Below are 23,772 nucleotides of genomic sequence, written 5' to 3'. Positions count from 1 at the left end.
CGTCGCATCTAAAGCTTTGTATATTGTCCATACATCAACAGCTAAACTATCTGAAAGTTCCAGTGGTGGAAAAATAATTTTGAGCATTCGTGGGTTATCGTCTGCATATACTAAATAACCCAATATGTATGAATAAATGAAAGACTGCCTCTCTCTCTCTCTATATATATATATATATATATGTATATATATATATATATATATATATATATGTCAAAATTTTCAAATTAATTAAGACAGGTTTCTTAACTTATCTGCGTATTTTTACCAACAGATATCGCTAAGTACATGCAAGAGCCTAACACTAGAGGTGGATGGAGGCTTAATTAAAGGATGGAGACATAATTAAAATCAATACACAGCAATACTATTTTAAAATATATATAAGATATAAAACACAATACATCCTTCTAATATTTTTATAAAAATATTCCGTATTTTCTAATCTAATACAAAAGCGAAATAATAATAATTATAATAATATAAACTTACGAGTTAAAACGATTAAAGGTAAAAATATTTCTCCGTCCAATTTTCGAAAAATTAGAAAATACTTATTTCTGACACTAGATATTTTGGATTCTCTTAGATTTGATGAGGTCTACTTCCTTTTGTGGCTGTATTTGTGTTGGGATCCGCCCTTTTTGCCACCCTTTTTCGCGTGCTTCTCGCTGTGGGCGTAATGGCTCTTATTGCCACCCTGCGTTTTGGATCCTTTCTTTCCCGAACTGTGATGACCGCTGGCACCTTTTCCACTTTTACCATGTTTTCCTTCAGATTTGGCGTTCTAAAATATCGAAAAATATTATTAAATTATAAATAATCCTAATTTTCTTATCTGTATATTATTGAACACAATTTCTAATACTTCATCATTTAATTAGATCAAAAGAGTTAACACTTTTTGAAATATACAGGGGAATAACAAAATAACATGTATGCCATTTTTTAGTAAGGTGTTGAGCCAACATTTGCTTTTAAAATAGGTGCAAGTCTTCGCAGTATCTGAATTCGTAGAATGTCTGAATAATTTCCCATATAATGTCTGATGATATTATGATGTTCAAACCAAAGACTGAACCTTTTTGTTTGTATATATGGGCGCATTATAATTTTGGAATATGACTGTGTTTGGCAGCAATATGCTAGTCATAATAAGAACTTCATTGAGGATGTCGAGGTATTCTCTCCTATAATGAGGAATCCTTGATTTAACTGTCGCGGGTTCAGACAATCGCTTGTTCTAACTGTTGTAGAATAATAAAGTGTATCACATACTGAAGTATAATCTATAAAAATTAGTACTTAAACTGAGTAATACATGCGAGTCGTATTATCCACAGAAGCAGTGTTGCTAACATGCAACCAGATATACTGTGTCTAACCACTGTAAATGCTGCAGACAAGTACAGAGTTATATGGTTTATTATATAATGTTGTAGATATAGTTGTAAAAAGTCGATCCTTTGAAAGGCTTTGTTGTAATAAAAATTAATAAGATTTTGTAGTTATTTTACTTCTTCTTTTCAGACAGTTGCTGAATCCCATTTTTATAACGATAGGAAAACATTCTTCCTTTTGGTTTCAAACTCTTTAAAGTGATATCATCAACGCGATTTTGGATTTAAGAAATATTTAGAGGTCTTTCAGAACTAAATCAGGTGAACATAACGGTTGCAGAGTAATATGAGTTAAATTGTTGATGAAGAAGTCGTGAAAAATGATCCTTTATTTTATATTTGAATAACGCTATGATTTTTACTTTTTACTAGTGTTGGGAACTATCGACTGTTTAGTAATTGATTACTTTTTACTGTCGACTGTTTCAGTCGTGTACTTTTAGTTACTATTTTTAATTCTTCTTTAATACTACCTAATTTATATGCTTACATAGATTTATATGTAATATATATATATATATATATATATATATACATATATATATATATATATATATATATATATATATATATATATTTATATATCGATTTTTTTTGATAGTTTGTTTTTGGTTTTGTTTAAGTTCTATTGTATTGTCTGTATTTATTATAGTATATTATTTGAAAATATCAATTAATGTATTAAAATACGATAAAACATTTGTGGGGTTGTAGAAATATGAAGATCTATGTACATCTACTTCTCGTTTGTACTACCGTTGGAGAATATAAACACATATAAAATGTGTCCTTTCCTCTCTCACAATATATACGGGAAAGAATTCATACATCTTTGTCTGACATCACGAATTGAATAAAACAGTCGACCCGTGCATTTGACTAAAAATAGCAATTACAATTTGCAGTCCCAAAACCTGGGAAGTCACTAAACGAAATAAAATCCTATAGGCCTATAACATTGCTGCCAGTAATATCTAAGGTTTTTGAAAAACTCCTGTTGAAAAGAATAAAACCGATCATAGAGAGAAAAAGCTTAATACCAACACACCAGTTTGGGTTTATTAACAAACACTCAACAATTGACCAGGTCCACAGAATAACACATGTTATTGAAAAAGTCTACGAAAGTCAAAAAGTATGCTCAGCTATATTCTTACATGTAGCGCAAGCCTTCGATAAGGTTTAGCATGAAGGCCTTGTTCATAAACTACAGAAAATGCTACCAAAACAATACACCGAACTATTAAAATCATATATTACAACCAGAATGTTTAGAGTCAAGCAAGAAGAAGCTTACTCTACAATAAAAGAAGCTAAATCAGGTGTACCACAAGGAAGTATACTGGGACCAATGCTTTATCTACTCTACACTTGTGATATACCACAAATGGAAAATATCACAATGGCTACATTTGCTGATGATACTGCGATTATAGCTGTCGGAGACAATAGTGAAGAAGCCTCAGGAAAATTACAACTGGCAAGTGACAATATAAATAATTGGATACAAAGTTTGGAAAATAAGAATTAATGAAAGCAAATCTGTACATGTGCAGTTCACCTATAATCAGACCGTACAAGCACCAATAACATTAAATAACACATCATTTCATACAGCAACAACGCTAAATATCTCGGAAGTACATAATAAATTGCTATTATATAAGCAAATATTGAAACCTATATGGACATAAGGAGTTCAATTATGGGGATGTTCTGCAAAGAGTAACATTAATACAATACAAATTTTTCAGAACAAAGTCCTAATACTATAGGACTGATTACCTACATCGAGACCTTCAGATACGCACAGTCAGTCAAGAAATCAACAGAATTGCAAGGGGGCATGAGGAAAGACTCCATTCTCATACCAATATTGAAATATTGCAACTTTTGGATACCACCAGAACAGGATACAGACTCAAAAGAATCAAACCATCTGATCTTGGGTAGTGTTGCATGTATTAAAAAATTCAACATTGACATGTATAAACATTATTTCACCAGAGATTGAGTTAGGGCCGATGGGTCCTGCTAGTTATAAACATAGATTTAAGTTAGCATAAAGACAAATTGTAGGTTAGACGGAAACGACTAGTAACAATGTATTAAATAAATAACAAAAAAAACTATTAGCAGTTACTAGTTTTTTGACTATCGACTGTTTCGGCTGTTTTGCGGCTATCGACAGTTTCGACTGTTTTCAGTCGATAGTTCCCAATGCTACTTTTTACTATATTTTGACCACGACAGTGCACTTTAGGATTGAAACGGTGGATTACTTTTTCACACGTCCAATATATGAATTTTTTCTTCAGTTATACCATAACAGTTATTTTCTTCGTTTGTTGAGCTATTATATATATTATATAACTTACTTTCGATGAGGCAACGCCGTGTTTATGGACTGCTTGCGAGCCATATTTAGCTCCCTTTTGTCCGAAGATGTTGTAGCTACCGCTTTTCTCGCCATCACTGAAGAAGCTATCGTGTTTCTTCAGTTCATCCTTGTGAAATTTCTCTGCGAAACCCTAAAAATCAAGAATTTTTTTAAAAATTTGGACATGGTTCTTTGTTATACGAGGAAGAATCCAAAAAAAAGATCATCAACTTATTATTTTATACTGTTTGAAGGATCTCTAGAAGTATTCAGCTTTAGTATCATTTCTTATATTACAGCTGATGAGATTAGATGGACATGACCCATAAATTACGCATACTTCCGACTTCTCATAGACAAATAGATAAGTTAAATTATATATGAAGGGGAGAACAATTCTTTAGATGTCTGCAGAAGGACTTTTAGAGCAAATCACTGGATTTTTTGCAATTACAGATGCCCTTATGAATGGTCAGCACTCCAGCACAAAAGATTTAATGAGTTTATCACGTCTAATGGAGAACACTGTGAGGGTAACAGGAGTAACTTTGTAGAAAAGTTTATAAGTACACTTGAAATGACAAAAAATTCTTGCTTGCGCTATGTTGAAGTAGCAAGATCTTCTTCATTTGTTTTTCTGACAAAATCATCCCACTTATTGAAACTCACGTTAAATATCACAATATGTAGAATGCTTGCGCTATGTTGAAGTAGCAAGATCTTCTTCATTTGTTTTTCTGACAAAATCATCCCACTTATTGAAACTCACGTTAAATATCACAATATGATATTAGTTATAAGATATGGGAATTACAAAATCTTAAAGCTTATTATTAATTTACAATGTTTATTTGCAATAATATTAAAGTGCTAAAACCTTCCTCTATAAAGTTTCTTGCATAGCTTTTACTTCGATCAGATATATAAATGATACAGAAGTAATCATTTATCATATTTATAGATTTTCCATCTATTTCTAGATCCTGATGTTATGATAATATGATAAGTTTTCGCAAGAAAATGCAAGAAGTAATATTTAAGATTCGCTAGATAACCAAGAGATTTCATCTTGTCTGTCATATTAGCTACAATACATTTATATTGAAAACTGCGTTACAATTTTTTCAAATGATATTCAAGCTTTTATATTTATGGTTATTTCGACATTGAAATCGAACATCAATCTAAGAATATCGGACTAAAGAAAATATCTTCTTTCAGTTTAACTTCTGTTAAACAACGAAATTTTCTACACGAACTTTTTGGGATTTACTACTTTTACTGTTTGACATATAAAAGATAAAGACTTTCTTTGCTTTTTTATGACCAACGGGCCTGGTAGAAAACTTAGATTTGGACTAAATTAGCCCAATACAGCATAAGCATTTCCATTATGATATTATACACATATCAGATTTGTTTTGTGATTGGATATTAAAACGGGAAAAAGTGAATCGACCAAGCTGCTGGTTCTCTAGGATGGTGTGCGTGAAAAAATTATATTCAAAACTAAAATCCATCTCTTTCGAATGCTTTTGTTGCCAATCTTTCCCCATGGTTCCGCGATTTGAACTTGCTTGAAGTCTTTCAGTGCAATGCCTAAGGCAAATGAAGAACAAATTCAGAGATTGTAATGTTTTGGGCATGTCTGTCGAATAAAAAGTGGATGAATTTCTCATCGACTTTTGTGACAAAATCGACCATTTGGGTGGAACATTAAGAGACTAGCTCTGAAGATTAGAGAAGCTCTGATTAGGAGACGTGGATCAAGATCATCTGAAAAATAGGAGATTAATATCATTCGAGGCTAGGACAGAATTTACTGAAGAATACTCGAAGTTCTGCAACATCAACAGCAGCGTATTTGTTGAGAAGCGGACACTGTCCTCGAATGCCGGCTATGTATTGATGATTAGTTGAATTTCTGGATAATAACATTATTTTAATTATTATTTTTCAAATCAGCTTATATAAGGGTCATAAAATAAGAGTTAGTTACATTAATACTCTATGGCAATTATTGGTTTCCCCTTTACCTTTTCAAATCGTTCCTTCTTCTTCTTAGAACCTTCGGCGTATTTCAGTCCATGATGTCCATTACCCTGATCATGATGCGACGAGGCATGCGAGCCTCCACCATGGGAATGATGCTTCTTTCCGCCTCCTTCTTCGTCTTCAACCGTATGCAATTCGGTGCCTTTCTTTCCCTGGTTGGCAGACTCGGTTTCGTGATGAGTTTTTTTATTTGCGGCGTGAGCAACTTTGACGTTTGAGAATTTGTGAGCTGAAATAATTCAGACAATTTCGTTACTAGCGGTAGGATTGCGGGAAGTTTGTTTACCTTTCTCGTCTTGTTCAGCGCCACCTTCCCGAACTTCCTGTACCTCGTAATGGGGCGTGGTAACGGCTGCAGCGATTGCTATACATAATGCTAATACCTGGAAAATGATGATGATGATATTATTTGATAATATAATTTAGGATATTTTATATACTACAAGAAATGAATACAAATGTGAACGAAAGTGACTCTACAAGTCTACACAGTGATATAGTGAATAGAAATGGTTATTTCGTCCCATGACGGTGACAGGGGTCTTGGGTGGTAGTCGAAGTTTGGAGTTCGAAAAGCGCGTTAATATCTAGGCTACCATACTAACAGGTCAACTGAAAAGTACCTGATCTGACATATAGATGATGCTACTAGAATTACATCCATATGTCTTTCAGTGAACTCCAACCCTCAAAAGATGAGTGTATAAATTTGACAGCTGTCGGATCATTAATTTGTGAATTATAGTATTTTGAGTGAAGCAACTTTTGTTATTGTGAAACACATGGATAAAAAGGAATTTCGCGAGTTGATGAAATATTGCTGTTTGAAGGGAAAAAATACAGTTGAAGCAAAAACTTGGCTTGATGCCGAATTTCCGGACACTGCCCCAGAAAAATCAACCATCAAGGATTGGTATGCTAAGGTTAGACGTGATGAAATGAGCCCAAATGAAGTTATTACCGACGGAAACATTTAAAAAATCAACAAAATAATTTTGAATGACCGTAAATAGAAATTTTATGAAATATCAGACACTCTAAAGATATCAACTGAACGTGTACATCATATCATTCACAAATATTTGGGTATGAGAAAGCTCAGTGCAAAGTTGGTGCCGCGCGAGCTGACTTTTGACCAAAAACAACGACAAGTTGATGATTCGGAGCAGTGTTGTAAGATGATCAAGCGTAATAAACCTGAGTTTTTGCGTCGATATGTGACAATGAATGAAACTTGACTCCATCATTTCACTCCGAAGTCCAATCGACAGTCATCCTAGTGGACTGCAAACGATGAACCAGCTCCAAAGCGTGCGAAAACGCAACAGTCGGCTGGCAAGGTTATGGCGTCTGTATTTTAGGATGCGCATGGAATAATTTTCAAAGACTACCTTGAAAAGGAAGGACCATCAACAGCGACTATAACATAGCGTTATTGGACCGTTTGAAGAACGAAATCACTGAAAACGACCGCATTTGAAGAAAAAGAAAATGTTGCTTCACCAAGACAATGTCACAAGTCAGTGAAAACGATGGCAAAAATCCATGAATTGGGCTTCTAATTTTTTCTTCATCCACCGTATTCTCTAGATTTGGATTCTCGTTGGGAAGAAAGTTGGAGCGTCGCTATAATCAGTGTATCGCCCTTGAAGGGAATTATGTTGAATAAAAAAAATTGCCAAAAAATGTGTTTTATTATGGTAGGCCGGGGACTATTAAATTGACCTGTTACCATAATACATTACCATACTACCATACATTTCGAAGGGTTGACATGGTTAGATTCAGTGTTTGTATGTTTGTATGTTTGTATGTTTGTATAAGAAGATTGCGATGAATTGAGTGAATATTCTCTCACCTATTTGATGGTGAGAATATATATATATATATATATATATAAATATATTTGATGGTGGATACCTCACTCAATAATACTACGACCTGACAGATGAGACTTTAGATGACATTACCTCTTAGCTCTTCAAACGCCGACATTCGATTTTCGACAACATTTCATGATAATTTGATATTTACTTTGAACAGTTGAAGTGCTTGTAGTGAAATAACATTTGTTGGGGCAAGGTGCGCCTTATCACAAGCTAATTAAACGATAATCGAATTGAACAAACTGTACTTCGAATTGCTTTGGTATCCATCGTATTGTCCAGATCTAGTCCCCTTTTATCGCAAGTCGTTTTCAAAAAAATGCTCAATGAAATAAAGTTTGGTTGCAATAAAGAAGGGATTGGCAAAATTTAAACATTTTATAAAAATGTGTCTGCGAGAATAGTATAAGAAAACTAAAGAGTAGCTTGATGAATAAAGTTGATTTTTGTCTAAAAGCTGTTGTTTCATTAGTTAAGTCCGGGACTTAATGAATGATGTGTTACGTAATTCGTTGTTTTTTTTTTCGAGCCATTTTGAAAGTACAAGAGCAACAGGTTGGTAACAATAGTTCCTCATTAAATATTATTTGATTATTATTATTATTTGGGTTCTATTAATTTAAAAATCATAACGAAAATGTAGTCGACGATTTCGACATAGTCTTTCATAAAATATTAATTTGTGTTTTTTCAAATTATAATTTGTTGAAGTAAATATTGAAGATCAATTATTTTAATCAATTAATTTAAATAATTTGTTTTTTGTTCCATTAATTTCAGTTCCTCTTTTCTGTGTGATCTCCTTTCAGTGGCTTGAATATCAGTTTTGTTGTTTACGTTGTTTAAGTAGAGACCGGATAAAGTTGAAAAGTTTTATGCAGAAAAAAGCATTTACTAATAATTACTACTAGTTATTTTGCCTTATTTAAGTAATCTTTAAAAAATAATATATATATATATATATATATATATATATATATATATATATATATATATATATATATATATATATATATATATATATATAGTAATAAAAAATAATATAACTAATCAAATCACATATAAATACTAAATAGATTCTACATGGCTTTCAAATTTATGAATATAGGACACTAATAATTGTTTAAATTGAATAGGTAATAATATTCAGCAATAATTGGCTGTCCACCTGATTTAAGCGGCTAAATGCCAATAATAAAAGCGGCTTGTTAGCCTAAAAGCAAAGCAGATGAAACTTAAAACAAGCATTAAATTTAAAGATATTAGTTTATCAGTCTATCATAAAGCCAATTTAGACCTATGGTGTGCAAACATGTTGGCACTAATACATTAAGTCAACTAGTAATCCAACGCAATCAAAGTAAATTTCTACGTATAATTCATTAATTAAAGTACAATAGTAATATAGTAGATATCATATATATAGTATACATATCAAGAGTATACATTAATTTGTAAATTAAGATTGTATTAACTATATACAATGCTACGTGTAATTAATAAAAAAAAACTGTTGCTGATCTGTTGTCACTTTAAATTGTCATCACTAAACCGGATCCTTAAGTACCTCCACCATATTGTCCATATATTTCTCTACGGGATTTTTGTAAACAATTCCTTAAGTATTTTGGAATATCATTATACAAAATTAAAAAGATATAAAAGCTGTTTTTCATGACAATCACACTAAACTATCACCCACAAAAAATCGTGGTTCCAAAAATAAAAACATTTCTGATGATATAATCTCGACCAACGAAAAAAAATCTGTCATCTTTACAATCAGGAACTAATCTCGATTTAATTATCTCGGTGCCGTTGAATGATCTGTTTCGAATCGATTTCTCCACATCGACGACATCGGCCAGTTTGCAAAAATCGATTCGGTGGGCGTTTGAGTAAACGCCATGTTGAAACTGGACGTTGGTCGGGTTCGACAGTCGACGGACTGAATGGGAAAAAAGTTGCTTAAACGGCAATCGAACGTAAAAAATGCAATCGCGATTACGACACGAAATCGAACTTAGAAAATAAACCAGTTACGAATGCGGTGGTTGAATTTCTTTTCTAGTATTGTTATCAGTTTCGCAGCTAATGCGAAGTAAACTATTTATGTTTCGTTGTATATGTTAAGAAAATGTTTATACTAGATTTTATCATTTCGATAGATTTTGTCTTTCGATAAAAAAACTCCATTTTTCACCAAATTCAAAAAAAGAGAAGGCTCTATGTTCCCCTGTATATATATTTTTTATGTATGTTCACCGATTTCTCCGTCAATTATGGATAGATTTTCAAAATTCTCTTTTTATTCTAAAGAGTGCATTTCCGGTGTGACTCCATTAGAACCAAGTCAGTATCCGATAATAGAATCAGGGGAAATGGAGGGAAACCCTTAAATGTCAAAGGCACGTCCATGTTTTCACATATTTTTAGGTAAAATAATCAGATCTATTTTTTTTTAATATTAAATTATTACATTTCTACTAGTCGTTTCCGACTAACTTACAATTTGCTTTTATGATAACTTAAATTTAGGTACATAACCAGGAAGACCCATCGGCTCTATCTCAGTATCCGGTGAAATAATGTTTATACATGTCACTGCTGTATTTTTAATTATATGCACCTTACTACACAACACTACAGAAGATCAGTTCTAATAACTAAATAAAAATAATAAAACAAAAACCTTATTTAACCTATCTACAAAGTGATCAGTTGGTAGTAGTTAAAATAATATTGTAAATAGTATGTTAAATAAGTTTAGGTAGGTATTAAGCTAAATTATGTGTATCTAGTAGAATATCAAATACGTGTAGTAATACCATTTTTAACCTTTTAGTGAGTTCCTTATTTATTATTTAAAGTCTTTTTAATTTGTTAAATATATTTTATATAGTACATATAGAACATTTTAGTATTAATTACAAATATGTGTTATTATTAGTGAATAGGGTACAATAGAAAACTATTGAATGAACTAACAGGTCAATTGAAAAATCCCCCGCCTATCAAAACAAAACACATTTTTTAGCAAAATTAGTTTTTTTATTTAACATAATTCCCTTCTAAGGTGATACACTGATTATAGCCACCCTCCATCTTTTCGATGCCATTATTGTAATACGATTTGTCCATTGGTTCGGTTGACATTCCCAAATCCAGAAAGCAATCCAGAAAGGTTCTGGGATAACAAACCTGCTATCTTCTCTGATCTGCTCTTATAACAGACTTCCCATCTCCATCAAATGCTTATTTTACAAGATGTCAATTCGGCCCGTACTCCTCTACGGATCTAATGTCTACTTCAAGTATTTTACACCCAACCAGGTCAAATAGCTTCAAGTTTTCCAAAATAAGCTCCACAATAGAATCCTAGAAGCTCCATGGTTTATCAGAAATAATCAAATTCATAGGGAAACTGACACTCCAGAAATCAAGTCAAGAAATCACTCCAGAACTTCATATCTCAATCATTCCACAAACAACAACTCAGCACAAGTTCTTCTGAAAACGCGCTTGTTTGCGAGCTGGTCGACATGTTGGGAGCTTAGCGTCACCGCTAACTTCCCCCCTATTCCAGGCTGAAATGACCTCATCCGTCGCTGCAGTCATAACTTTTGCCCCCATATAACAGTATCCAGTCGTGTGTTAACTCAATTTCGTGAATCGAAAGAACCACCGGGTCCTCGTGCCCAACAACGGCTACCGTATCAGAGGGTGCCATATCCCCAAATTTAATTTATTTATTTATTTATTTATTTATTTATTCTCATCATGTTTATGTTTGTTACATCACCGATTCCTGTAAAGTATTTCATTTCTACTGCTTGTATCTTGCCTTGATTCCTCCTTGAAAACACCCACGTCTCGCAATCGAATGCTAGATTTGGTATCTATATTGTTTTGTATATTTTTTTGCTTTCCCTTGATATTTATTTTTTGTTTCAGGTGCAAATTCATGGGCTCAAAAACTTTGACTCTGACATTCATCTCGTTCTCCTGTCTTCTATACCCAAATATTTAAATGAATCTACTTATTCTATTTTTACATTTTCAATTTGGATATTTATTTATTATCATGATTTTCGTTTTGCTTATCATTACCATTCGGTATTCTCTTAGTACTGATGGTGAGGTTTGATTTGAAGAAATTTGCTGGCGAAACCCATCTGGCAATAGGCTTTTACTACAACATTTAGACACTGAACGTGATGTATATCTCATTTGACTGGTTTGGTTTCAACGATTTAGAGACGGCTATTTTGGTGCAGATTGGAGAGTAGACGATGAATTGCAAGGATATAAAACCAGTTCAAACTTTCAGTGAGGTTAACAGACAACTGTTTTCTATGACATGTTGTGACTGACGATATAAGTTGGACCTACCTTGACAATATCAAGCTCAAAAGGCCATAGATTAGTCTAAAAGAGAAATCTATATTGGCAACGAGGGGAATATTCACGGCCATAAAATCTTAATGTTTATATGATTGTAATGTTTAATGAGCTACTGAATCCAAATGAACTTTTTACTGATCTGTTACTGTAAATCTAACGACGCCAATTGAAGAAAATGGATGACGTATTGTTGTAAAAGTAGTGAGAAACAGACACAAAGTCATTCACTTCCATGAATGGCCACACTTATATATGACACTAATGTCTTTTTATTCCACATAGATTAATCAGAATATGTATACTTTAACTCTTAATTATATAACTTAATTTTACCGATCTTGAATTTGTGTATACTATATATATTTATTAATTTTATATTATTTTAGTATTTCTACACTATTCTAAATTCCCTATATTCTGTTCTTATACACTTATACTTTTACACAAAATATAAAATCAATTATTAATTTTCATGGGTCAAATCTTACATATAAATGTAAAGGTAAAATGCATTTGGCTATATTTTATTCTACAAGGTTGAACAGACTTTATAAGTATGTGCTTCTAGTCCACTTGTTCTTCTCTACTAAAATGTAAAATTTAATCTTTCGACAAATAATGTTTGGTTAGTTTTTATCACATGCAATAGTATTGGCAGTATTATTTTTTAGCAAATTAATCCAAATGGTATAATGTAACATACAATATCTCCGATGCCGGGTGAATACATATATATGGGAATAAGTTCTGTTTTTATTTTAATTTGTTGAAGACAGCACGTCTTACTTTTAATATACCAATATAATATAATATTTAATTATATTTTATAACATGAAAGGTGACTATTTTTGAAAAAAACACTGTGGCAATTCTACATATTATCTTTACTCGGAATAAGAGCTTGTACGAAAAAAAAATCAATTTGAAAGAAAAATTGATGTTTCAACGAATTAAATGTTAAATATGCCCTAGAACGGTCCAAATATGCCGATGACTTATTAGTTTTGGTCATACTCGACGGGTACGGGTTTCATTTATACATTGTTTTAATAATTTTGTGTTATAATTAGATATTTTATCGTGTATCGATGGGTCCCCAATCTAATTATACATTGCTAAAACAAATTGTTTCGTCTCAAGGCAGAAAAATATTTGCAAGGCGGGAACCAGCCAGTATAGTTTGAACATCGATAATTTACTCACAGCAATAATATCATTCTAATGTAAGTATTTACTATTTTAAGTACCTTTAATTATGTCTAAAGTGTAGTAATAATTAACGTAATATCGAGGTACATAACACTGTTGATTATATTTGATGTTAGGCCTCATTTGTTTTGTTTATTGTGTATAGGAAAAAATTTTTCTCGAATATGTAAAATTTATATATTGGTAGCCCTGTCAAATTCATTTGTGTCTGTATCTTCAAATTATCATCATAAAATGTTTGAATAAGTCTGTCATCGAAACAATTTTTAATTGTCTTAATAAATATGTATTCCATTAAAAACTGTTTGGATATGTGGAAGGAAGCATTGTCAACCATAACACCTTTAGTTTGTATGAACTCGATAAGACATATAGAGGAAGTAATTGATAAATGGTGGAATCGTGAATATGTTTCAGACAGATTAGAAATTAACAGTTTAGTGATTGAAGTGGACAGTTAGTCGGAAAGTGAAAGTGACTGAAGGAAACTTTCAGGATATGTGATAATACCGTGCAATGCTGGAAATTCCTGAGACAGGTTGATGAGAGGGGAAAAAACTAAAGTTATCCACATAATTAATTGAATATAACTGTAGAAAATGGTATTGTAGGGCGTGAAAGATTTGTGTGCATAGATATGATTGTAATTGTTCAAAATTAAACATGAGCATTAGCTTAGAACGCATGAGGAGAGAATGTATACTAACTGTTTTGTAGATATGGTAAATGCATTAGAGATAATTCAGTGATTAATTTTATGAAGAATGGCGTACATAGATAGTAGCAGAAAAAATAAAATATACAGTGATACCAAGATGACTTGACAAGTAAACACACCATAGAAGGAATCAAGAACTAAACGTAAAAAGGTAAATAAGCCCTCGAATGAAAGTGAAGTACGTTTCTCAGATATACAATTGTTACATAGGCGGATTAGGACTCCAGGGTGGATACTACTACATAAGAAAACGCGCCTAGATATTCTACCTCATGGGTGGTGCGGAAAAGAGTTCAAACAAATCTAACCTACAAACTATTATACCTGTGTTCTTAATTGCAGTTTTAAGTCCTTCGATAATATATGTGTTAGATGTACTATAATGTTAAAATAAATTATATTTGATAACATTTTTGTTGAATTATTTTATTTAGATTAGAATTTTTTTGTCAAAGCCAAACTGAACTAATACTCGGAATTGATGCGGCAACATTGCAATGTTTCGATGTCACAAATATCCATGGAGCATTACTATATTTTGATTAGACTATATATCACTTGATTTCAATATTACTATTCTCACAGATCCCAAGTGGCGATTATGCCATTATTGCCTACTCTTTAGAGTTATTACTTTGCATTTATAAATTTTCTTGCCAAGTGTTATACTGCTGGTATGTTAAATTAATGTTCTTCAGTATTCTACCACATTTCATGGTTAGTGCGTCTGGAATACTCACTCATATAGTTCTAGTATTCTTTTCAAAATTATTATTTGAGTTACGGCTAGAGAGTACAGGCGTCGACGAATCGATTGTGGGCAAATTTTTTGCTTTGATAAATCTCTGTTAAATGTTTTGATTTACTGGATACTACTACAAAAGAATATATCTTTTCTTTGCGTTAATTACACAAAACCTTTTTTTTTAACTGGGAAATATAAGATGAATAATAGAAAAAAAACCGAAGGGCGCTAAAAAGTTCAAATGTTGGATTGCGGAAATGATGGTTAGGAAATGGTAAGTGACATTAATGTTTTGTAGCGCTTTTGATGAAATGTCATGTTTTTATTTCTGGTAAAATCTTAGTAATCCCACTTTTAATTTAAAATTAAAATTAAAATTAAAATACTTCAGAAGTCATGATGAAGATGATGATGAGGTCGATAATTTCGGTAAAAATATAAATAATAAACATCAAACAAGGTTACCAAAGTCAGGTTTTTCAATGGACCTGGTTATATAACAATCCATATAACATATATTTAATTCTAGCTAAGACCGTAGATAGTTAATTAATTTTTGATTATTAGGTACTATTTCGTAAGTGTAGTAAGGTTATTAATTATGACGTCATTTACCCCATATATTTCAATATTATATATTGACCGTTATTCAACGACTTTTTGGTTAATGGAATAAACAACACGACAGTTTTTTCATGTGAGGCTATAATTTCCTTATATAATAACAGAGTTATTGCTACTACTAGTGGGTTGTAATGTGATCAGATAATATTCTAGGAATTTCATGTAGGTTTTTATAGAGAGAACATACTGAAAAGCAAAAGACAACATTTCTCGAATTCGAAGATGAATATAAATCGAAATTATTAAATTTTAGTATCCTGTTATAAATACATTTTTGCTGCTAGACATTTACTATGGCTATTTACTAATACTAGTTGTATTCAGGTTTTTAAAAGTCATGTTAATATTTGTCGTATTTCTTTTATTTCAAGATCTGTTTTTTTTCCTGATTATTTTTGCTTGTGTAAAACCATAATTATTGTACCATCATTGTTGTTGGTGTTTATAATTATGATATAATAACATTATTATGTGATAAGTGAACCATTTCTGAGAATAAATCTATGGATATGGTTCCTTGGTTATTTGTAGTTTTGTTAAGGGAGGGTTATTGTAATAAATATTGTTATTTTTATTACAGCATATATCATGTTGAATACTCCTGAAACACTTTTAACGACAAATACCTTAAGTTTTACCTGTAGTATCATAGTGGCGAAGTACAAACATATTCGTTCTCACTATATACTAGATGATTGTAATAAAGAATCATAAAAACATTGATTTATTGTTATAATACATCATAGAAAGATTTTTAAAAATACATTTATTTTAAAATTAAAACTAGAATTACTAAGATTTTACTAGAAATAAAAAAACGGAATAACATTCCGTATAACATATAATTAATATTAGTTAAGACGCTAGATAGTTAATTAACTTTTTATTGTTAGATACTATTTTGTAATTGTATTGAGGTTATTAATTATGACGTCGTTTACCCCATATGTTTCAATATTATATATTGACCGTTATTCAACGACCTTTTTTGGTTAAAGGAATAAACAACATGACAGAAAATGTGAGGCTATAATTTCCTTACATAATAACAGCATTGTTGCTACTACTAGTGGGTCGTAATATCATCAGATAATATTCTAGAAATATCATGTAGGTTTTTATAGAGAGAACATACTGAAAAGCAAAAGACAACATTTCTCGAATTCGAAGATGAATATGACTGGTTGGAGGTGCTTCGAATATAAATCGAAATTATTAAATTTTAGTATCCTGTTATAAATACATTTTTGCTGCTAGAAATTTACTATGGCTATTTACTAATACTAGTTGTATTCAGGTTTTTAAAAATCATGTTAATATTTGTCGTATTTCTTTTATTTCAAGATCTGTTTTTTTCCTGATTAGTTTTGCTTGTGTAAAACCATAATTATTGTGCCATCATTGTTGTTGGTGTTTATAATTATGAAATGATGACATTATTATGTGATAAGTGAATTATTTCTGAGAATAAATCTATGGATATGTTTCCTTGGTTATTTGTAGTTTTGTTAAGGGAGGGTTATTTAATAAATATTGTTATTTTTATTACAGCACATATCATGTTGAATACTCCTGAAACACTTTTAACGACAAATGCCTTAAGTTTTACTTATCGTATCATAGTGCCAAAGTAAAACATATTCATTCTCACTATATACTAAATGATTGTAATAAAGAATCATAAAAACATTGATTTATTGTTATAATACATCATAGAGAGATTTTTAAAAATACATTTATTTTAAAATTAAAACTAGAATTAGTAAGATTTTACTAGAAATAAAAAAAAAAACGGAATTTTGAAAAAACGGAAAAACGAAACATTGGCATCACTTACCGTTTCCTTACTCCTTACAGGAATATGATGATGAGGTCGATAATTACGGTAAAAAATATTAATAACAAACATCAACCAACGTTATTAAAGTAGGTTTGCCAATGAACCTGGTTATATAATATTCCATATAACATATAATTAATACTAGTTATGACGCTAGATAGTTAATTAATTTTTTATTGTTAGATACTATTTTATAATTGTATTGAGGTTATTAATTATGACGTCGTTTACCCCATATGTTTCAATATTATATATTGACCGTTATTCAACGACCTTTTTTGGTGAAAGAAATAAACAACATGACAGAAAATGTGAGGCTATAATTTCCTTACATAATAACAGCATTGTTGCTACTACTAGTGGGTCGTAATATCATCAGATAATATTCTAGGAATTTCATGTAGGTTTTTATAGAGAGAATATTCTGAAAAGCAAAAGACAACATTTCTCGAATTCGAGCATGAATATGACTGGTTGGAGGTGCCTCGAATATAAATCGAAGTTATTAAATTTTAGTATCCTGTTATAAATAATAAATTTTTGGTGCTAGAAATTGACTATGGCTATTTACTAGTTGTATTCAGGTTTTTAAAAATCGTTGGTCAATCATCTAATATCAGTCGTATTTCTAATATTTCAAGGTCTGTTTTTTTTCCTGATTAGTTTTGCTTATGCAAAACCATAATTATTGTGCGATCATTGTTGTTGGTGTTTATAATTATGAAATGATGACATTATTATTTGATAAGTGAACCATTTCTGAGAATAAATATATGGATATGATTCCTTGGTTCTTTGTAGTATTATCAAGGGAGGGTTATTGTAATAAATATTGTTATTTTTATTACAGCATATATCATGTTGAATACTCCTGAAACACTTTTAACGACAAATACCTTTTAATAAGTTTACTTTTCGTATCATAGTACCGAAGTACAACCTGTTCGTTCCCGCTATAGGCTAGATGATTGTAATAAAGAATCATAAAAATATTGGCCGGTTTGCTTGGCGCAGTGGTAAAGGCAGCAGGACGGTCTATCTACATATGCGCAGTCTAGTCTAGTCGCGGGTTCGAACACTTCTGGGGCATGATCGTAAATTTATGTTTGTGATTGTTTACCATTTGTGAATTTTCTTAAGCAAGAGTTAAAATCCGACAAGATCTCAGTCACGCCATTAACCAGGCTGGATAAGACCGGATGTCTCCTGAGATGATTTCTACGTTGGGCACTCGTCAGTAGGTAGGTTTAATGCCCAGGACCTAAATCATGACCTAAAATGATTTATATCAAATCATAGCATTGCCTACAGGCTAATGTAAATCTTTTACAAAAACTGGAATGTAACCTAAACCAACCTGCCTAGATAGGCGGGTATCAGCTATTAGTGAATAAATATAAAGTGTTACCAATATTCGCTGATTTTCAATGCTTTTTAGCATCATAATAACTTGCTATCTTTTTAACTATTTCAACTTTTACTATAATTTAACCTGAAATTAGTCTAGGAGAAAAAATAATTACGCTGTTAAAACAAAAGAAATCGCGACAAATACCTATCGGCAAAAACCGTTCTCTGTTCTCCTTTTAAACGCACAAATAAAGGATATCGTGTTAGAAGAAGTGATATGATATTATATGGAGAAAATTGTAACCGCAACTCTTCATGTAGAACACAATTTTAATCGCCATTTTCTATGGTTGAAATTATGGCATTTTCGATAAGATATTATTATAATATAAGTTGAGTAAATAACAAAATAAAGCATAGAACTTTTTGAAAATATTATTTGGAATGGACATGACGTGGAAAATGACATCATCAAGAATTTTCGATGGCTTCGTTTGCCTTGTTCAAATAATTTTTATGTTTATTTTGTAATGCTAAAGTATTGGTGAGAATATTTTTTAAATTGTTGTGCAACTTTTGGACTTTTTGTTTGCTTTTAATACTAGTCACGTTAAATTTTGTCTATATTTTAAGTATGGATCTAGGGATTTAGGTTTTTGGTACAAAGAACGTAAATTACGAATAATATATTATGCAGTTGCATATATTTCAATACAATAGCCTCAAAATATTGAATCATTTTGAACCGTCATCACTAATAGAAAAATACTGTTGTGTTATTTTCACAATATATTTAGAATGGTAGACAGATGGTTATTTATAGAAGTAGAATAATTGTTTTTTTATTGGTTAAAATGCATAGTAAAAAAACCATATACGACTTAACATATGAAAGACACTACTTGTTTGAGATTCAGTTATTTCAAAGTAAAATAACAAGACATCTGTGGATTAAGCATTGGAAGAATATCGAAGACAAACACCAGAAGGACTAAGGCAGTGTTCATGTTTAGAAGAAAAAACCTTCTCTTTATTTGAATATGTTAAATGTTACTTGCAGGAAACGCTGAATTAAATGAAAGTGTTAGGTTTTACCAGAACCATTGCAATAATCAACCAGGGCATGCTACCTTTCGTAACAACTTTAGTAAATAGTAAATTTTATTTTTTGTATAGTTTTGATATGTCAATAAATGTCTGGTGATGAAATGGAATATAATATTTCTTTTTTTTGCTGAATTTTTAAAGGTATGTCTCTATATGAGAATACCCGCTTGAGTTTGAAGTCAGTCATTAATGCCGAAATAAGAATAATTGTAAATACTATCGAAAATTCTAGAATCTAGTATATGAATTCGAAATTACAAGAGAAAGCAGTTTTGGTTTCGAGTTGTATATTGTGGAAAACCTGTGATCTATTTTGCTAATCTTACAAGGTCACACTGTTACAAAAAAGAGTTAATCAAACATTATAACAAAATGGTATTGAATTTGGTACAAAATGTTATTAAAATAACATTTAGTTAATTGTTTTGTTATCGCAGTTACTTATGTGTTGTTAAGCCGGTCATAGGAATATAAAAACGCTTAACTATAATGTTTAATCCCATTATTTGCCAGATGCTGATCCCTTTGAATATGTATATTTTTGGTTTACTCTAGAAAATGTCATTTTATTATTCGTATTATATACAAGTGGGTAATATTAAGTCATTCAATAAGTTCGTAGAGTACCAACCATTTATATACACAGACAGTAGATATAAAAACACAGATTTGAAACAAAAAAAGTCGTTTGTCGGCTTGGTGGCGCAGTGGTCATGGTCGTAAATTTATGTTTGTGATTGTTTAATATTTGTGATCCCAGGCAGGAGTGTACAATCCGACAACAAAAATGATCCCAGTCACGCCAGTAACCAGGCTGGGTAAGACCGGATGTCTTCTGAGATGATTTCTAAGTTAGTCATTCGCCAATCGGCAGGCTCAACGCCGAGGATCGTGGCTTGGAGCCCACGTTAAACTGTAGGTCCAGTTCAGATAAACCCTTAGTTGGTAAAAGGAGACTTTAAAATATATATAGAAAAACTCGTTGAAGTATTTTCAACTGATTTCTATGTACCGATTTTAAAATATAGTCCATGTAATTCGGACAAGCTGTAGTTACAAAATGTCTCTGCCTTTTGTATTTATGAGATGGCAGAGACCGAGCAAATTAATGAATAAAATATAGTTGATGAGGAAACTGAGGAAGCTTAAAGTTGGTGAAAATGACGTCCTCCAAGAAACATTAACACCTTCACATAAATTCCTTTTACCACAGCTGGTCATAAAACTGGGATTGTTGAATCCATTTATAATCTCACTTCCTAAAGATGGATGGTGTTTCAGATACATACTTTGAAAATTTCTAGTCATCTCAGAAAGGCGAAGGAATATATTTTGATCGGTATAACTATAAACAAATATTCGAAAGAATACTAAAAGCTTTTCAAGCAAACTATCAAGTTGTCAATTGAGAACAAAAGTTTTTTTTTCATTTCCAACTCGACTACTTTCCGGACAAGATGAACGATTTCACTCAAATAGATCCATAGAAGATAGCAACGAAAATGAAGTCTCAATGATGATGACAAAGGGGAGACAATGATTTCTCTAATTGGCAGAAATACAATTTTAATACACTATAAAACATTAAAATGTTAAAGATATACTTATATTAATACACCAAGGAAATTTATATTCTAATTATAAATTATGCTTCGAAATTATATATAACACGATTTACTTTTGATACATAACAAGAAGCAACACTCCCACCAGCAACAAAACGATTTTATCTGGGTTTTAATGTAGATTGCATTTACCGATATTACAGATATATGATCCCAATTTTCGAAACAACTTCGCAGTAATTATGAAAGGCACCAGCGAAAACCTGTTGAAATGACATTGAAAGCTGCAATACTTTATTTGGGCGTGGATTTAACACAACATGAAGAAAAACGACCTGTCACTTGAACCTTTAAAAGAGTTTATATTGTCTGGTGCATACTAATTGGACCAAATATAGCCGATAATTTTTTTGGATAGAAGAATCATATACATTGAGAGTTTGCTATCAAGTAGTTAGCTAGAATATACTTCTCAATATTCATTAAATAATTTGTACAAAATACGACAATAGTCCAAAAATTGTAAAATACAAGATGACTACAAACTTTAATCAGTAATTATTGAAATAGCTGTCAAATGAAATTAACTGACGAGTTTCAAAACAGCAACCAACAAACAGCAGTCCTTTGGCAACCCCATAAGGTGTCATAAAAAGTATTTTTACTTTCTGAGGAAAACTATTTTATTATTTAAAACAAAAACGAAATTCAATTTTTGGATAATAGAGTACGGAAAAGAGTATCGAGCGTATTTATTTAAAATAGAAATGCATTGGTGACTTGCGAAGTAGAAATATATGCATACTAGAGGAAAGACTGTCCCAAATACTTAAATTGTATTGGTATAAATTTATTATATATAATATATTAATATTGTAAACTGTATAGCAACGAAAATTTTTGTGGATAATGGTCTGGACCATTATGTAGGTCCTCAAACCCTATACTATTTAAAAGAAGTCGCTTAATTAAATTAAAGATTTAATTAACATAATTGAAAATGTTCGAGATAAATTCACAGACAGATTTCTGCATGATAATAAAAGCTACAATTCTAATTACTATAAGAGCTGATGCTGTTTGAAAACAAGAACTACACTTAATGTTAACCAAGATATAAACTGTATGATGTATAATATGTTTGAGATTTTTTATACAGTACAGCAAATAAATAATGAATTACAAATATCAACACAAACAATCAAATATATTTGCAAATAAAGTTAAATAAACATAAATATAAAAGTGTGTTACATGTCTCGTCGTAGCCAATTCATACAAGACAATGGGTATAGGCACTAGGCCAGAAGTTTAAATGATTGATTGATGATAACACGGCACCGTTAAGTATTTCTTATCAAGTAATATCCATGTGCAACATATTTTTTGTGTAAGATATTAATGATCATATCCATAAGTTTATTTCTGTACAATTATTCTTTCTTCGTTCTAATGATTATTTAATTCAAATTTACAAAATAGAAAGTTGCTACGGACAGTTTTTATTTAAACATAAAATAACGTTTAGTTCTATAGAACCTACATAAATTTTAAGTGACAATAATATGTGAGTTGTGAAAATTCTTTTAACATTTTACAGTAAAAACAAACACATCTATCTATGTTCAACATTATTGATGTAAAAATATGTGTACAATTAAACCATGAAATTAAATGGTACGAAAATCGATACAAAACCAGAGAAATCATTTTGCTTTGGTTTTAAGGTTTTGTAATGACGTTTCTTGACCAACGATGTGGTCGAGGATGAATACCTGTGAGTTAGTACCTCAATAGTTCACCAATTGTTATTGTGTTACTTAATTTTGTGCGTTTAAGGATAAAAAAAAGCACTGTTTCGTGGAATGTCACATTTCGTGAGCAAAAACACAAAATTACATAACCACGAAGAGGAATCGTTTCGGCAGGAAACGCAGGGAACGTGCTCTGGTTAATACGATGAGAAAAAATCGAGAAAAACTCACCAAAAATGCCGCTATCCTCATGTTGAAAACGTAGATACGCGCTACAAATCTTAACTGAATCGGTCTGGTTGGAGGGGACCAGGTACAAAGAAGCCCGAGATACTGTTAAGGTTAGGGACGTCGGTGGTGGGGTCAGCGGAAGAAGAACTAGAAATGTGTGCGTACGTCTAGGATACTCGAGAACGGCTAAATCGGATATCTTGCCCTCGAGGTGTCGACGAGTTTGGCGAACGAGCGCACCGATTGGGAGTGATTCGACTGAAGGAACGAAGAAAAAAGTGTTTGGTCGTGAAAAGAGCACGTCGTGGACGATGATGATGGTGAAATTAGGTTGCACATTTTCAAGGGCGTTGTTTTTCTTTGTCAGTTTCAATATTATTTTAACGGTTTTTATGTATTTTTTTAAATTTAATTACATCTTACATTAGATATGCATAGCAATCTTAATTTTCAAATTAATTTATTACTACTGTTACTTGCGTTGTTGTTATACTTGCATTAATA

General features: G+C 31.4%; 1 protein-coding gene and 1 long non-coding RNA gene across 3 annotated transcripts; one reads left to right on the top strand and one right to left on the bottom strand.

Annotated features, from left to right (window-relative positions):
- Positions 1-365: 365 nt before the first annotated feature.
- On the bottom strand, positions 366-23,479 carry LOC143198148 (uncharacterized). The gene is made up of 5 exons (XM_076407170.1): positions 23,269-23,479; positions 6,122-6,218; positions 5,817-6,064; positions 3,779-3,931; positions 366-787 (listed from the first exon to the last, which is right to left on the bottom strand). Exons 1-5 carry the CDS (start codon positions 23,287-23,289, stop codon positions 602-604), a joined length of 705 nt encoding a protein of 234 aa, XP_076263285.1. The 5' UTR covers positions 23,290-23,479; the 3' UTR covers positions 366-601.
- On the top strand, positions 13,270-14,911 carry LOC143198023 (uncharacterized). Of its 2 annotated transcripts, none has more exons than XR_013006131.1 (3): positions 13,270-13,348; positions 14,052-14,203; positions 14,263-14,424. It is a non-coding gene; the product is annotated as an uncharacterized LOC143198023 (long non-coding RNA). The 2 variants fall into 2 exon arrangements; XR_013006132.1 differs by lacking the exon at positions 13,270-13,348 and adding an exon at positions 14,579-14,911 and having other exon boundaries at positions 13,403-14,203; positions 14,263-14,417.
- Positions 23,480-23,772: the final 293 nt, after the last annotated feature.

Source organism: Rhynchophorus ferrugineus, unplaced genomic scaffold (genome assembly GCF_030347505.1).
Source record: "Rhynchophorus ferrugineus isolate W39M unplaced genomic scaffold, kcgeb_rfMv2 rfM6, whole genome shotgun sequence".
Classification (NCBI taxonomy): Eukaryota; Metazoa; Arthropoda; class Insecta; order Coleoptera; family Curculionidae; genus Rhynchophorus; species Rhynchophorus ferrugineus.
Note: the sequence above shows the minus strand (reverse complement) of the source record. Positions and strands in the feature narration are given on the sequence as shown.

Bases quoted from the DNA above. Each gene is read 5' to 3' on its own strand.
- LOC143198148 (XM_076407170.1), bottom strand. From the start codon at position 23,289: ATGAGGATAGCGGCATTTTTG. The intron at 6,219-23,268 runs GTGAGTTTTTCT...ATCATTTTCCAG, and splicing joins TGAGGATAGCGGCATTTTTG to GTATTAGCATTATGTATAGC. The intron at 788-3,778 runs GTAAGTTATATA...TCGATATTTTAG, and splicing joins ACGGCGTTGCCTCATCGAAA to AACGCCAAATCTGAAGGAAA.